At 37.8% G+C, this 16,341-nt stretch overlaps 1 protein-coding gene across 1 annotated transcript; it reads right to left on the reverse strand.

The window, feature by feature from the left end:
• Positions 1 to 2,539: 2,539 nt before the first annotated feature.
• Positions 2,540 to 16,331, reverse strand: PPWD1 (peptidylprolyl isomerase domain and WD repeat containing 1). Its single transcript, XM_062512745.1, has 11 exons — positions 16,190 to 16,331; positions 14,749 to 14,851; positions 14,035 to 14,135; positions 12,614 to 12,734; positions 10,283 to 10,730; positions 9,510 to 9,700; positions 8,805 to 8,994; positions 7,634 to 7,815; positions 5,065 to 5,146; positions 4,321 to 4,503; positions 2,540 to 3,307 (listed from the first exon to the last, which is right to left on the reverse strand). Exons 1-11 carry the CDS (start codon positions 16,329 to 16,331, stop codon positions 3,164 to 3,166), a joined length of 1,887 nt encoding a protein of 628 aa, XP_062368729.1. The 3' UTR covers positions 2,540 to 3,163.
• Between the last annotated feature and the right edge of the window lie 10 nt (positions 16,332 to 16,341).

Here is a 16,341-nt window from a genome sequence, read left to right on the forward strand (position 1 = left end):
ATCTCAATACATAAATGAAGTTACCAGAACTGTAAGTTCCCAAGTCTGTTATGAGTGTAGTGGTGTTATGTGGACATAAACAGCCTTGATCAGTTGCTGTTCATAGATTTAAGGTTTAACTAAGCAGCACAGTAACAGGACCCTATCAGCCCAGATTCACAACAGCTTGAGAAGTTGTCTGAACTTTCACTGTGAACCTGCTGTTTGCGAACAGGGAAAGATGGGTGAGTGGGGTGGTATTTGGAGGGTGTCGTGGGCAAAGTAATTACAAAAGGAGGCTTTACTTCTTGGAGAAATAAGGATAAGGGTCAGCAGCTCTGCTACCTTGGAGTTTCAGAGGGCAGACTAGGGCCTGTTTAGGAAACTAGTTGAGAGAGTCCTGTAGGAGGTAGTCAGTCCTTAAGGGCAATGGAATCCAGGAAGGCAGAAGGAAGTCCTAGCTAGGGGGGCAGGAGCAGAGTCTCTCCAGCTGCTAAAAGATGAGTCAGTGGTAAAGAAGGTCAGCCTGGCTCAACAGAGAGTTCTCATTGAAACAGGGGGAGAGAGATTTTATAGCCTCTGGAAGAAAGGGAAGGCAACTTGGCAGGACTATAGTGATGCTTATGAGGTTATGCAGGGAGAAAAGCAGAAGGGCCAAAGCCCAGCAAGAACTTGATCTGAGTACTGGTGAAAAAGACAACAAAAATGTTTTTGCAAATATGTCAGCATCAAAATGAGGGCCAGTGAGAATCTCCATCCTTTACTGCATACAGAGAGAAACAGTGATAAAAGGAAAAGCTTACTTAAAAAAAAAGCTTATTTATTTAAGGCTTTCTTATCTCAGTTTTTAACAGTAAGACCAGTTATCCTCAGAGTAACCTGTCCCCTGAAGACAGGAGTGAGGAGCTGAAACCTTCATACTTGAGGAAGAAAGGTTAGTACTTGCTAGACCACTTAGCTGCAAGTATGAGAGACCAGGTGGGATCCACCAACATTACTGATGAAATCACTTGGAAGAGCTTTGAATCATTTTAAGACACCAAGAGGACGCACACTTTAAATTGTTTACCAACAGTCCTGGCTGATGGAGGAGGTGACTACAGGCTGGCAACTATAACAGCTAGGTAGAAGAGTCAGAAGATTGAACTATAGAACTACAGGTCAGCCTAACTGACAGGTGCCAGAGATCATGGAGCAGCTCATCCTGAGTGTCATCATGTGCAAAACAGTCAGGATTTTGGGGCCCAGCCAGCATGGTTTTGTGAAATGGAGATCCTGCTTGAGAAACCTGATCTCTTTCCATGGCAGTGCACCACACTTAGTGATGAGAAAAGCCTGCGGATGTCTGCTTGGATTGCAATAAAGCCTTTGACCCAGTCTCCCACTGCATTCCCCTGGAAAAACCAGCTGCTCATGGCTTGGACAGGCACACAGTTCATGGGTTAGAAACGGCCTGGATGGCAAGGGTGGTGGCAAATGGAGTTACTGCTGGCTGGTAGCCAGAGCTCAGTACTGGAACCAGCGCTGTGCAACACCTTTACGGATGATCAGGTGCACCTTTAGTTAAGTTCACAGGTGACACCAAGCTGTGTGGGTTATTGATCTGCTGGAGGGCAGGAAGGCTCTGCAGAGGGATGTGGACAGGCTGGATCATGGCTGAGGCCAATGGTGTGAGGTTCAACAAGGCCCAGTGCCGGGTCCTGCCCTTGGGTCACAACAACCCCAGGCAGTGCCACAGGCTGGGACAGAGTGGCTGGAAAGGACCTGGGGGTGCTGGTGACAGCAGCTGAAGAGGAGCCAGGCTGTGCCCAGGTGGCCAAGAAGGCCAATGGCATCCTGGGCTGGATCAGCAATAGTGTGGGCAGCAGGAGCAGGGCAGGGATTGTCCCCCTGTGCTGGGCACTGCTGAGGCCACAGCTCAAGTGCTGTGTCCAGTTCTGGGCCTCTCAATTCAGGAAGGAAATTGAGGTGCTGGTGAAGGGTCTGGAGCACAAGTCCAGTGAAGAGCAGCTGAGGAGAAAAGAAAGCTAAGGGGAGACCTTAGCCATTTCTACAACTGCCTGGAGGGAGATGGAGCAAGGTGGGGGTTAGTCTTTTCTCCCAGCTAACAAATGACAGGTCAAAAGAAAATGGCCTCAGATCACCGTTGGATATTAGGAAAAATTTCATCACTGACAGACAGGGGGTCAGGTATTGGAACAGTGCCCAGAGAAGTGGTGGAGTCACCATCCTGGAAGCACTAAAAAAAACACAGATAAACCTGGGACCATGGTTTAATGGTAAAGATGGTGGTGTTGCTGGGTTAATGCTTAACTTACTGAGCTTACCAGGTTTTTTCAGCCTTAATGATGCTTTGATTTTTTCTATAACTCCATCAGAAACAGCCGATGCAAAGATTTGTTCAGATAATTATCACAGTTTAAAATAAATTAAGTATTGCAGTATAAGCAGTAATGTTTGTAGGACTTTGGCTAAAATGAAACCAGAAAAAAAAAAAACTCACTAAGCTAAAACAAAGAGAAAGCCAAACACTGAAAACAAAATCACTGGAAAGACCAAACAAATTGCAAAGGACTTTATACACTGGCCTTTTAAGAACTGATCGTTGCTCCTGGACAGAGAAAACGTGTATATACACAATTATTTTTAAAGAATAGAGGTATATTACATTGTTTGCTTTTCATAGCGAACAGTACCATAACTTAATCTAATTTTTGATACACATAAAAAGGATTGAGAAGTTCACTCAATTTAGTATTTCTGACCTTTTCCTTTGTCAAAGATTTTAGTACTGTGAAACAGATTAATTAAGTATGAAACATGTAAATAAACATGCAGAATTTACAAACATTATCATGGGACATGATGGGAGTTCTTATTTTTAATTTTGCAGAGAAGAGATGCAAGAAAGACAGCAGACTTTCTAAGAAACATGCAGATGTTTTTACTTTAAAATACAAAGTTACCAGAAATACAGAATTAGGGCTTTAGGTACATTAAATAATGTACTTTAATGTAAATAATGTACTTTAGGTACATTAAAAATAGTAGAACTAGTGATTGCTCTGTCCTGGTATTTGCTATATCTAGCAACTATAAAAAAATGTCTGTTCTTCCTGGGTCCTTTTCTGGGTCCCACACACACAGTCTTTTTCTGTTTAAGCTGGATACTTCAATGCCTGCCTTACTTCACTGTTATATTAATGATGCTGATATCCTCATAGGGTTTGTCAGTTTTGGGATTGACTTTGACATTTGAGATTCTCTGAACGACTTCCATTCCTTTAGTCACCCGTCCAAACACACTGTGCTTGTTGTCAAGCCATGGCTGTTTAAGAGCACAGGAGGAAAAAAAAAAAAAAAAAAGCATATTAAAATAAAAAAAAAAAAATCAGCACGTAGGTTAGGTACCAAACCAAAAAGACACTAAGTACATATGGATACATTTTGTGTGTTCAGACTATGGAACCTAACACCCTGTAAATATTAGCATGCAAGTAAATCCTAGAATGCACCTAAAGCATATTCATATGTGTTTGAACTTATCTTTTTAATTGCTTTCTTGAAGTCCTACTGAGGTCATGTTCTACCAGTGCAGTAGCACTATACAGGTTAAGTGTGTTCTCAATTCATAGAAATACTGTTCCAGTCTCTCTATTTAAAATTCCTCTGTGAAAATATTAAGTGTTGGTACAGAATACTACCCAATTCAATACTCATATGCCAAATTTGAATATAGACCCTCATACAACTTTATCAACCCCAGAGCTATGGTAGGTAGCTTTTTTTAAATTGGTTTAAAGTGCTATAAGAATGCAGTTTTTGTAATTGTTACTTTTAAGGACTTGTTTTTTATGTCTTAGATGCACATACCAAAATTTCTATTGTTGGCTCTGAACTTATACTCAGATTAAATGAAATTTTAAACCTGAACACTGGATTCTTTGTATAGCTGATATTAGGCAGTATTAGAGACATTCTGGCACCATATCCAAACCCCAAACAATCTAAGCAATGCCTAGGTTTCCATCAAGTTTAAACCACTACTATTAACTTAAGATACTCTAGTAATAGATAATTGCAAACATGCCTAGGAATTTTATACCACCCTCCCTCCATTTAAAGGTGAAAGGCCTCTTGATCACAAGTGGCCTTCTTCTAATGGAAAGTATTTCTATCTCTAAGGGACAACTTCAGTGAAGCCTACACACTACACATTGTGTGCATAATTTATTTGTAAAGCAAATACTAGTGCATTCCTTTTTCCATGAGAAAATAGTTGATTTTTTACTATCTTAAGTAGCCTCTCACACCTTAAATTGAGCTTTTAGTATTACTTACAGTTGGGACTACTGTTATAAAAAATTGGGATCCATTGGTATTTGGTCCTGCATTAGCCATGCTGAGTGTGTATGGTCTGTCATGTCGTAAAGTTGAATGAAACTCGTCTTCAAATTCTCCTCCCCAGATACTTTCACCTCCCATTCCTGTACCAGTTGGGTCACCAGTCTGAATCATGAAACCCTGCACAGAAATTATATGTTATCACATTACTGCATAGAATACATAACCAGAAGTGTTATCTTCTAGGTGACATTTTTTCAAACTTATTTCAAATCTTTCAACAAAATGTGTTAAAATGTTGTAAGGGAGAAAGCCTTAAAAGCTTTTTAACTATCTCTCAAGTACTTGTGAAAAAGCAAGGTTACTCACTTTTCCTGCTAGTGAAGGACAGAAACCCAACTATCTACCTTTTGCAAATTCTTTGGTCTCTATCGCTTGATTCTGGTGCAACAGAAATAAGAAGCCTTACAAGAAAGGCCTTCTGACATGAAGCAAAGTTTTAATTCAGGCAGAATAGCTGAACTCATCTTTCAATTTTCAGTTTTCTGCTATCTTATCAGTTGCAGAACAACTACAACTTTAGTAAGTCCTAAAGCTGTTTAGAACATCAGAGTTGTTCAGAATTTACAAGGAACTCTAAAGCCACTCTTGTGTGCAAAAGGGAAATGGAAGTGTTAACAGAGGACTGACCACCAGAGTACATGATGTAAATTAACAAAAAATTAACATGTTGCAAGTTACCTTGATGATGCGATGAATTATGTGTCCGTTGTAGTAACCATTCCTGCTGTGCACACAGAAGTTTTCCACTGTTTTGGGACACCTAAAATCAAGTAACAGAAAACTTAGGCTACATATTTGTCTAGTGACAAGGCCATAAAGATTTCAGCTAGGTAGAAGACCCTATTGTGCTGTGCAGTGTTTCAGCACTCTGTAGGAAGGGATTTTACAAAGTAAGGAAAAAACAGTTCTCTACCACCTCAAACCCTGAGCTGAAAACAAAAGCTTGAGAAGTACAAAGCTGCATGATTACACAGAAAGGCAGCAAATATGTTGGTAGCACAGGGATGCTTAGCTGTTGCTGAACAGGGCTTATGCAACTGCCGAGGCCTTTTCTTCTCCTCATCCCACCCCACCAGTGAGGAGGCTGCGGCTGTAGAAGGAGTTGAGGAGGGGCCTAGCTAAGACAGCTAAATCCAGCATGCACGGGGATGCTCCACCGCACATACTCGGCACATAAAAGCTGAGGGGAAAAGCAGGGGACATGGGACATGCAGAGTAATGGTAATTTGCCTTCCCAAATACCCACTCCATGTGATGGAGCCCTCTCTCCTTGGAGATACTCAGAACATCTTCCTGTCCATGTTTCTTGTTTTGCTTTGCTTGGGTACATGCCTTTTGCTTTCCATATTAAACTGTCTGTACCTCAGCTTGAAAGTATTCTTACTCATATTCTCCCAGTGCTCTCCCATTCCACCAAGGGGAATGTGAGCGAGTGGTTCTGGGGGTGGCTTAGTTGCTGGCTGGGGTTAAACCGTGAGAGCCAGAAACCAAATCTGTCTCCTCAAGGCCTAGTTCAAGTCACCACTGACTATAGGTTGCCCAGCTTTCTATCTCCACTACTCATATTGTTGATAAACTACGTTTGCAACATTAGCAGAAAGTTGTTCACTCTTTTTCCTCTACACTTCTTTGAAGATTTACATGCAAAGGTGTTGAATGTTGCATGCAAGAAGTAAAAATGTAAAATTAAAATGTTTATTACTACAGAACTTGCAGTCAGTAGAGTTAGCTGTTCTTTGAAACTATTCACCACCAACATTGTTTGGTGAACAAATGGAATCTTATTGTTGCTGGAATAAAAAGGGCAAACCACTTCACCTTTGTGATTTGATTTTTTACTTGTGAGAGTTACTACCAAAGTGATTTTTTTATGACAGCTCTTCAGCTATTATAAAAATTATTAGCAACCAGAGAAGATCTACACTGGCAGGTTTACAGCCATATTTTCCCAGTAAGGAGAAAAAGGCCAAGTTGAGTCCACAGCTGTAGAGTTACTCTAACTGTGAAAAGCTTGAGTTAGCTTGGGTTTTAGTGACACACTCAGCTATCTTGTGAAAAAGAGCACTGATGGCATAACTAATGGAACAGACTATAGTACCAGTTCTTGCTGAGCAGTAAACAGTCATTCACAACTTTATTTCACAACAAAATGACCGAAGAATTCAAGGGTGTACAGAGCATATCCTATATGCTCTTCTTTAAAGTTTTAATTACACTAAAGAAATTTTAAATTAAAGGTCAGCTGGGACAAAAAAAAACTACAGAAAGAAAGGACAAACCTAACAGTAACCAACCCTAGTAATACTGTATTTAAAACTGCATATAGAACATTGCAATGAAGCACCCTGCAATACTATGCATACAGATATGACACTTCAGTATGATAATTAAAAAATAAATAAATAATTAATGTAGCTTGGCCTATCACTCACTGACAAGAGCTGTACCATTACTGCAATCTATATACTATATCATGAATTCCAAAAACTAGAGCCTGAAGCAAGGAAACACTAGTGAATGCTGCAGCAAAAATCTGGTAGCCCTAGAGAGTAGAACTGAGGTTGCCTTACCTGGGCTTATGACCAAACATGAATTTATTTTTGGAGAAGCATGGAGTACATCTACCTAATTTAGGTTTCTATGTATAGCAATATATTATATAAATTTCCAGTTAAATAACAGAATATTTTCAATTTTTGCATTACAAAGGAGAGAGGATGACATAGTGATTTTAGCAATTGTCACGCATAAAACTTTTCAATTCTATGCCTGGTTTTGGATATACACAAGACTAGTATTATATGTTGGTATAAATGTTATATTGGTTTTAAAGGAGCTGCAATAACAAGGTGTAATACTCTGGACACATTTGGAAGTAGCAGCTACTATTCTTCTGGCTTGCACAGACCTGCTGCCAAAATCATCATTCTTAAGAGTATCATGTCCAAGAACAAAAGTTAAGAAAGTAATATCCTCCCTGAACCAGTAACTAAATAAATCCAAATACAATTTCAAAAACTCTTGTGCCCCAGACTGTTATTTAGACCTATTTATACCCTACTTTATTTTTGTGTGTTAAGAGTCACATTCCTACCTTGGTGTATTAAGAAACTGTCAGGAAACAAAGACAGTAGAAAAAGGGAAAGAAAATAATTATTTCTAGCATGAAGTAAGTCTTGGATACTGCAACCACAAAGGACAGAAGAAAGCAACAGAACCAAAACAATAAAAAACAACAAGTACATACTCAACAGGAAAGAGCTTGATATGAATATCTCCCATGCTTGTGTGGATGATGGCACTGTCTGACACTCTTTTGGGACCTTCTGCCTGAGTGGCTGCCATGACCTCTTCTTTAGAAGGTTTCTCATTAAATACATCTCTGTCAGAATCTGCACTCTTCGTGTCTTCTGGCTCACGTTTAGTAAACTGAAGCACAAAAGAACAGAAGGTTAATGGCTTTTTCCTTTTTCTCTCTTAAAATACACAGTGCTCTGCACCCAACCCAATATTATTCAACCTGCTGAACACCCAATTCAATTTGAAATGTACAAAGACAATTCACCGACAGTCTATTCTTACATTGCTGTACTGTGTTGCCAGAATTTCCACAGTCACAAATTTCAGTAAAACTACATACAAATCCAAGTAACTTCTAATAATCTGTTATCTCTAAATTTTCCCCTTTACAACAGGAGTCTGCACCAGTTTAGCATATTTTCTTTAAAATGAGGTAGAGAATATAAGGCTGTTCTGCTGCACTAAATTGGCAGATTTTATGCCAAAAGTATTAGTTGTGCTTTGCAGTTGTGCTACAAAGTTAAAAATAAATCCTCTTATTCCAATACTGCATTAATACGAAACTAAACTACAGAAACCCAGGAAATATAAGGCATAATAGACAGACCAATCTCTAACCTCTATGGCTCAGACCTGTCAAATCAGCTACTAACCACTCTGAAATTGTTTGTCTCTTTGGTTCCATCACACCCAAAAACCTAACTGTGAACAAGAAGACAACTCCTTTCTTGGTTGCCTATAATATCCTTAGTGTTACAAAGTCCTCATTCTGGTCTGAAATATTTTCTATTTTCTTTGTTATGCATATAGTTATTGTTTCTTTATAAAATATGTTTGGTTTTTTTTAATGTTCTTACTTAAGCTTTTTTTCAACAAGGACAAAAGGATATAATCTCTTTGGGGAATAAAAATTTATGAAAATATTACAGCTGTTTCTGGTTAATTTATAGACAGGTAAAGATAAAAATTCTAAATATACTTGCAATATAAAGGGACCCCTTTGTAAAAGCTGCATTTGCAACTACAAAATGCACTAGAATAGTGCAAAGAGAAAAACAAAAAATAATGTAGAGAAATCAATCCGAGAATGGAGCAATTTAAATAGAAACCACACACACCATGTAAAACCTGTTTTTTTTAAAAGCTGTGCATATTACTGTTGGATCTGCCTGAATATTCTGGAGAACAGGATTTTCAGAAGCCTTCATCTCTATAGTGATCGCCGCACGATGTTTCTTTGCTACTCCTTGAAACAAAGCCAGTTGCATCATTCTGATGTTCTCTTGTTTTCCCAAGATACGAATACACCTGAAGTACAAGATGTAAAGGGGTGTAATGTTCAGCTGCTCACAGTCAGAGAATGTCCCCTTTCTGACTATTAGATTCTGAGCAAAATTTCAAAATCCTCTCAAAATATTTATTTACTAACAGTTTTTATTGTTTCTCTATTTAAACCTGCTACCTTAATATACCAATCAGTGCCCTTATGCAATAAAATCCCAACTAAATGACCCACCTTTACTCTACATTATCCCATCCAGTTAGCCAGAGAGATTCATTAATTACACATTTTTTAATACACAAGTGCTTGCCATGTTCCCTCCTCATTTGTCTAAGCTCTAATCAACAGTGACTCTTTACAAAAGATGGGAGTTATTTTCTCTACACTGTAATGTAAGGCTCTCAAATAACAATACAAAAAGACTGGACATCCCCACAGTCATATGAAGTTTTAAATATGCCCTAAATTTGACTTAAGAAAAAAATTAAAATATTTATTAAAATAAAACAGAAAATTATCTCTGTGTGTCACTGGAGCTTACCTGTTAGTCTCTACATTTATGACCTTAATGCCCAACATTGTTCCATAGAGAACGAAATGTCCAGTTTCATCAAAAATTATATTAATCAATCTTACTGCATCCACTTTCTCCAGCTCACGCTCAACTGCCATACGTCGGCCAAACTCCATGTCAGGCAGTTGTTGTCTCATCTGCTGAAGTTCAGTAAACATCTACAAAAAAAACCCATCAAGCACTACGTATTAACATACTTCAAGCTTTTTATCCACTAAAACACTGATTCACATGATTAGAATAAACTGAATTCAAGTGAGATTACCCCACTCAAACTTAACTGAAGGATTTAAGCAAATACAAGTAATACTCTATTTTAATGATACAACAAGCATGTTGTAGGACTAGGCTTAAGCACGGGAAAGTGTGCAGTTGTCTATCAAATTCCTTAGAAGATAACAAATTTAATTCATTACCCTGATGTTACTTTCAATGGGCATTTTCCACAATCTCCCACAACTGCTTTCTAGTTAAATGTAATCCAGCAGCATGAAAACACAATTTAAAATCAACAACTCTGTTTCACCATGTAGGTAAAATAAACTTCATATAAATAAATAAAATTCATTTTGGAGCAAAGCAATCTAAGAGAAAAACAAGAGAATAGAGAAGGCCTTTTTTTGCAAGGAAGGAAGGAAATTTGCCTTTAGAAATAAATGATACCTTAGGTGAACATGCTGGCAAATGAATTTAAGTAAGTAGAGAACATTTCAAAGAAGAAGAAACAAGACGGAACTCACACTTAGCGATTCATCGAAGACTCTCATGAGCTTTCCCGTCAGAAAACGAAAAATTCTAACTTTTCTATCAGACCCAAGAGTAGCCATTTTCTTGCCATCAGGTGAAAAACTTATACTGGACGGGTAAGCCTTGCATTTAGCAAATTCATATAGATCAGTATCCGTTTTATACTCCCAGTTCACATTCTTGGGAAATTTATATTCATGAGGAGTACCAGTCCAGTACTCAATCATTCCGGACTTGTCAGAAGACACAACTACTTTGTAGACAGGGTTCAGGCGTATCTGAGTAAGTGGGGACATATGGAGTTTATCAAAAACATGAAGTGGCTGGTTATTTCCTCGTCCATCATATATGAATATTTTTCCTGTGCTTTTCTCAGATGTTGCAACAGAAGATATGGCATCTCCAGGGCAATATACCCATTCACATTGGCCAGGATGGTAGCTGCAATAAAGAGTAAAAAAAAAAAAAGTTTTAATTAAGGAAGAGTCAAGTTATGCTGTAAGCTTGAAATCAAACATCATAAGCAAATTTTAAACTTTATTTACTAATTTATATACATATATGTATATAAACATATCAACATACCACATATCTTATATAAACATAAGTATCTTGATAATATTCAGCATATTATAGAAAAGCTTTACCAAGAAATACCATGCAATGGAAGCCAATCAATTTCTGTTCCTTCCATATTGTTTCGTAAAGAGGCTCTGATAGTCAAAGTAGAAAGTGAGTAAAAAGGAGGAATTTGGACAGAAATCCAGATAAAAAGCCCAAGTGGCATTAGTAAATAATACTCAAAAAAAACCAAAAAAACCAACAACAACAAAAAAAACACAAACAAACAAAAAAAAACCCACAAAACCTCCAAGAAGTTATACAAACAAAATTAAGACAATCCTCCTATAATAAATAAGGGTTCTAAGTGCATTTATGAAGGAAACTGATTTGCTACTTGCAAAAGCATAATATATAAATAAGACAAGTCACACATATAGTCTATAATATAAATTACGCCTATTTTAAAGACTGTAAACAAAGATTCTGAAAACCAGAACTCAAATGAAATGGCAAACATCCAAAAAAATGATAAATTCTCTAAAGGAAACTCATGTTTAGTATCCTTTTGCAAATCAAAGTAACAGAAGCTGATGGATTTATGATATTTTGACATTATGACAGACACCAATAATTTGGATTTTCAATGTCTGTCAGTAAACAGAAAAACACTTAATCTCAGGTTTATTAGAAAGAACAGAATCAAATAAATAAATAAATATGAAGTCTCTGTAGAAATAGCCAATCTTCTCCAAATCACAGGTGAAAGCATGAAGCATGGGTATTTGCACAGAGCCACAGTTGTACAGATTAGTTAGAACTGGAAAGCTCTGAAGATCAGGGGTGCTTTTTGGAATATTATTTTATTTTTCTATCATTTTACCAATTATGTAGTAACAGTATAGGGCTGCTATGTCAAAAATAACAGCAAAACAAAAAAGATTAAGCCTAACTGGAATTTTTCCAGAATAAGGGAGAATAAATTCCTATACATTAAGTACATTATCTGGAGGATGATACTCAAACTATAACAAACAAAGCAGATAACATATGCTTTTATTGACGTTCCTATGTAAAAGCTTTTATCCCTGACTTTGCATTTCTGTTCAGTTTCAAAATTAACCAATACATCATAGCCTACGAAGAACACGCCTTACAGTTCTAAAAGGCTTGTGGAGAAATCAGCATTTCTACTGTTCTTGATGCAGCATTCATAGTGTGGGAGTTTCTTCTCCAGAACTGTTATAATTCCAGTAACAACTACTCCTGTTTCTCCTAGATCCTTTAGCTACATACTGTGTAACTACAAAAATGCTAAAAGACCAAAGATAACAATATTGCTTCTAGTGGATGAAGGAAATTGTATCCCTATGACAACAAGGTAATACACACAGGCCAAATCCCTTTCTCTAATGGAACTACTAATAGACTGCAATTTTTAAATTCAGTGCCAAACAACAGAAAGAAGTTATGCAGAGCTAAATACTTCAAGGAACCCCACATCTTTTTGCGTAATATTTAACACCAAGGAAGCTCCTTTCCTACTCCACTTTTCTACTCCTGCAGTAGTAGTTTTTTCTACTCCATCAGGCAGTTTCCAGCCATTAGATTCATTTCAGACTATGTAATTTACTCAGCTTCATCAGACTGAGGCATGGAGGGAGGGGAAGAAGTCAAGAACCCCAAATTATTGACTTATCTCTTAGCAAAACAACCGTCATTGATAATATCAAACAAAAACTTCCAATAACTAAGTAACTTACCCAAGTTTCAGCATGTTGATCATGTCAAAGTTGACTACATCAAACACCTTCATTGCTTTGTCATCTCCAACTGAACAGAATAATGCTCCCTCTGAACTAACAGCAATACTCTCAATAACACCTGTGAATTAAGTTGAGATACTGTTAACAAATGGAAAGGACAGCCTTCATTTCAGTATTACATAGGGAAAACACACAGAGGCTTAAACCTGTTCCACAACTTTTTTGTCACCTTTTCAATTTAAAACTCTACTGCCTTCAATAAAATATTTATTTAAAAAAAGAAAATTGACAAAACAACACTTCATACCCTATCAGTGTTTAGACTCGGGTACGTGACAATGAACAATTAACCAAAAACAGCAAAATTTTATAATGGCACTGAGTTCCGTTTGAAATATTCTAATGATTTTAGAACATTGAGAATATTACAAACATTAGAACATTATCCTCAGTTTGCATCTCTCAACAGGGTAAAAGCAGCAGAACTCCACAGACTATTACACTCACAATACTCAAAACTACTCTGCAATTGAGCTTTCCATAAAATTCTCAAAATGCAGATTTTTCACATGGTAGGTTTTGTTATCACATTTGGCTTCTATATATAATAAGAAGCTGATATTTAAGATCAAAACTAGACTTTAGTATTTCTTGTATCTCTAAAAAGAAACCATACTTTTATATGCAGAATGTTACAGTAAGAAAGATATTTTGTAATAAAACTGGATTTTTTTTCCTTCAGGCATATAATTTTTAATATCACTGAGAACCTCATCTGATGTCCAGCCTATTTAATGCTTAGCATAATACTGAAAAGCTTTGTGTACTTATTAGCTCAGAAAATTGGGTTAAAGTTTCTCCTAATTGCAATTAATTTGATAATTACAACAATAATGCAGAATTTACAGTTACAGTAACTTCAAATGAAAATAACTGTTTTGGTTTTTTTTCCAAACTACAAGGCAAAAAAGAAGACTAAAGTACCTTTATTTAAAGCAACATATTTTTAAACTTCTCTGGATTTTGTGAACACTTTTGTGTTTCTTGTTCACTTATGTACCAGATATTCTCCCCACGTGCAGGGCACAAGGCAATGCAAGGGCTGTAGGGGATCTGTGCAAGCAGAGTCCCACGTTTCATTTTCATCCTATCTCTGCTAGAGCTTGGGAGCAAAATGTAACAGCATAGAGGAATAAAAGGAAGATCGGAAGATATCCTTTAATCTCTGACTGCACTAAAAGAACCCCAGAATCTCTCCATTTGCACCCTCTCTTCAAACAACAAAGAGCAACTAGTAAGGTCGTTTAGATAAGAAAGAGCAACTTCTCTCCAGAATCTCTCACTCATTTTGCACTCTCCCTTCAAACAACAAAGAGCAACTACTGAGGTCGTTTAGATAAGAAAGAGCAACTTCTCACCCAAGTGACTCCGGAAGTGTTTAACGAACTCAATCCCTTCTTCTATTTTCTTCCAGAATTTTACGTGGCCATCATGACTGGCTGTTATGATAAAATCTGTCCTACAATTACAAAAGAAAAATAAACACAAGAAAACAAATGCACACATTATGCACCTTCCCACTGGTCAGTAATCTGCGCTAGAATTAACACTGTGCAGAGACTGAAATCTCAATTAATTACTGTGACAGTTTGACTGAATGGGTACTATTAACTCCTGGAAAAACAAAACAGGTATTTTAGTGTATTCTGGATTAATCTATGAAAATATATAGCCGAAACTGAAGAAACATGTAACACTACCCTTTTTTGAATAAGTAAACATAAATCCTCTTTTATATCTGGTTTCACAGTAGTTACTATGTGTGTGTGTGATCTTTGTAATTCTGGTGAATGGTATTTCTTCAGAGGGAGTAAGTCAATCTTATTCCTGTATTTCCTGAATATTTTAACAAGGATTTTAAGACCTTCCTTTAGCTTATTAAAAAAAAAAAAACAAAAACCTTATATCTTGCTTCCAGGTAAGCCACTTGGTTACTTTTAAAAGCCCACTAACCTTTAAAAACCACCTCAGGACACTAACTTTCGATTATAAAACTTGTACAATGAAGACTTGTTAGCATACACAAAAACACACCCCAGACAAAGAATACAATGGAAAACAAAAATACTTACTTTGTACATGCTACGTGTGTAATAACATCCCTGTGCATGTAACTCCTTTCATACATTGAAGCCGATGGTAGATTTTCAAGATAAACATGTTCGAATTCAAGAACTAGACAGAAGAAAAAGAAAAATTTGGATTCTTTTTTCTATTAAGTTACATCTATATTTTGTTCTCTTTTACTTATCCTTGTATTGCTTCTCATATTTCAGTCAAAAATATGCACGATTTTATGCAAATGTAATTGAAGTGCTTTTAGCTCCAGCATTGCACTCAGACTTACACATTTTCCATGGCCTAAGGACACTCCAATGCTGCTTTAACTCATATTGCTCTTCCCTTTTAAAACAACTGCTACAGTAACTTTCTTACTCTTTCAAAAAAATCCAAAGTCAATTAACAGCTTTTAAGTTACCACCAGAAAACAGAAGGTCAACTGAACCTCATTTAATTCTAAAACCACATGTACCCCTGTTGTTTCTACGAGATCTGTGGTCCCACACATGTAGTGCGTAGTCTAAATTCTAAGTGTTGGTATCCACCTATTTCATTGTTTAATTGGCTGACCTAAAATAATCTGATTTTGAGTTTTGTTTCTGATTTTTAGATCCTACTTGTTAACACCTGTGCAACAGTACTTTTCACTGAACTTGCATGTTTACAGCTGCTGAATATTGCTTCCTTAACAAAAATTTAAAGTAATACCCAGAGAGCTGGGAGCTGCAGCACACATCAATACCACGTGCCAAAATACAGCCTAGAGGCTTCTCAGGATGCTACATCTTAAGGCAGTGGTCTGAAAGATGGGTTAACCCCCATATCTGTAAACAGTACAGCTTCAGCCTGCACAGCACGGCTCTTACCGTGCAAGTGTCCTCCAGAGGAAACAGAAGTCTTAGAATAGGGAGTATTAAGGGGCTAGAATAAGTCTTAAACACCATTTAGTCCCAAGCCCCCTCCTACTTGATCAAGTTGTCCAAAGCCTTATTCAGCCTGGCTTTGAACGCTGCCAGGGTTGGAGCATCTAAAAAAATCACTGGGGCAACCTGCGCTAGTACCTCACAGTAAAGAATTTTTTCTTACACCTAACGTGAATTCCCCCTTTTTTTTTAATAACTCTTGGTGCTATCACTACTACAGTTCCTGACGAAGAGTCCGAACCCGGCTTCCTTATAAATCCCTTTAGATACTGGAAAGTTGCTATGAGGTCTCCACGTAACCTCTTCTCCAGGCTAAACGGCCACAACTTTATCAGCACCTGGCACCCTCGCCCTGTAATTCCGCACCTGAAGGTTTTTCCCCCATTATGCTCATTTTACATACGAGACACCTTCAGGACCCGGACTCCCGACAGATCCCTCACTACGTAGCTGCTTCCGCCCGGCGGGGCCTAGAGGCCATCCCACCGCTCCGACCCCAATCGGGACAGAGCTCCGCTCCTCCGCTTACCTCTCCTCTTCTTCGCCTGCGCGGCCTCCCCCGGGAGCGGTCCGACCCAGCGCTCATCCTCCTCGTCCGCTGCCACTAGATCCCCTCCGCCCGTCTCCACCTCCGGCAGCTTTCGCTTGCGCTCGTGCTCGGGGGACGCCATAGTGTGACCT

Source organism: Cinclus cinclus, chromosome Z (genome assembly GCF_963662255.1).
Source record: "Cinclus cinclus chromosome Z, bCinCin1.1, whole genome shotgun sequence".
In the NCBI taxonomy this organism is placed as follows: Eukaryota; Metazoa; Chordata; class Aves; order Passeriformes; family Cinclidae; genus Cinclus; species Cinclus cinclus.

Bases quoted from the DNA above. Each gene is read 5' to 3' on its own strand.
- PPWD1 (XM_062512745.1), bottom strand. From the start codon at position 16,331: ATGGCGTCCCCCGAGCACGAGCGCAAGCGAAAGCTGCCGGAGGTGGAG. The intron at 8,995-9,509 runs GTAAGCTCCAGT...CTTGTACTTCAG, and splicing joins ATAAATGTAGAGACTAACAG to GTGTATTCGTATCTTGGGAA. The intron at 7,816-8,804 runs GTGTGTGTGGTT...TTTGTGCTTCAG, and splicing joins AAAAAAACAGGTTTTACATG to TTTACTAAACGTGAGCCAGA.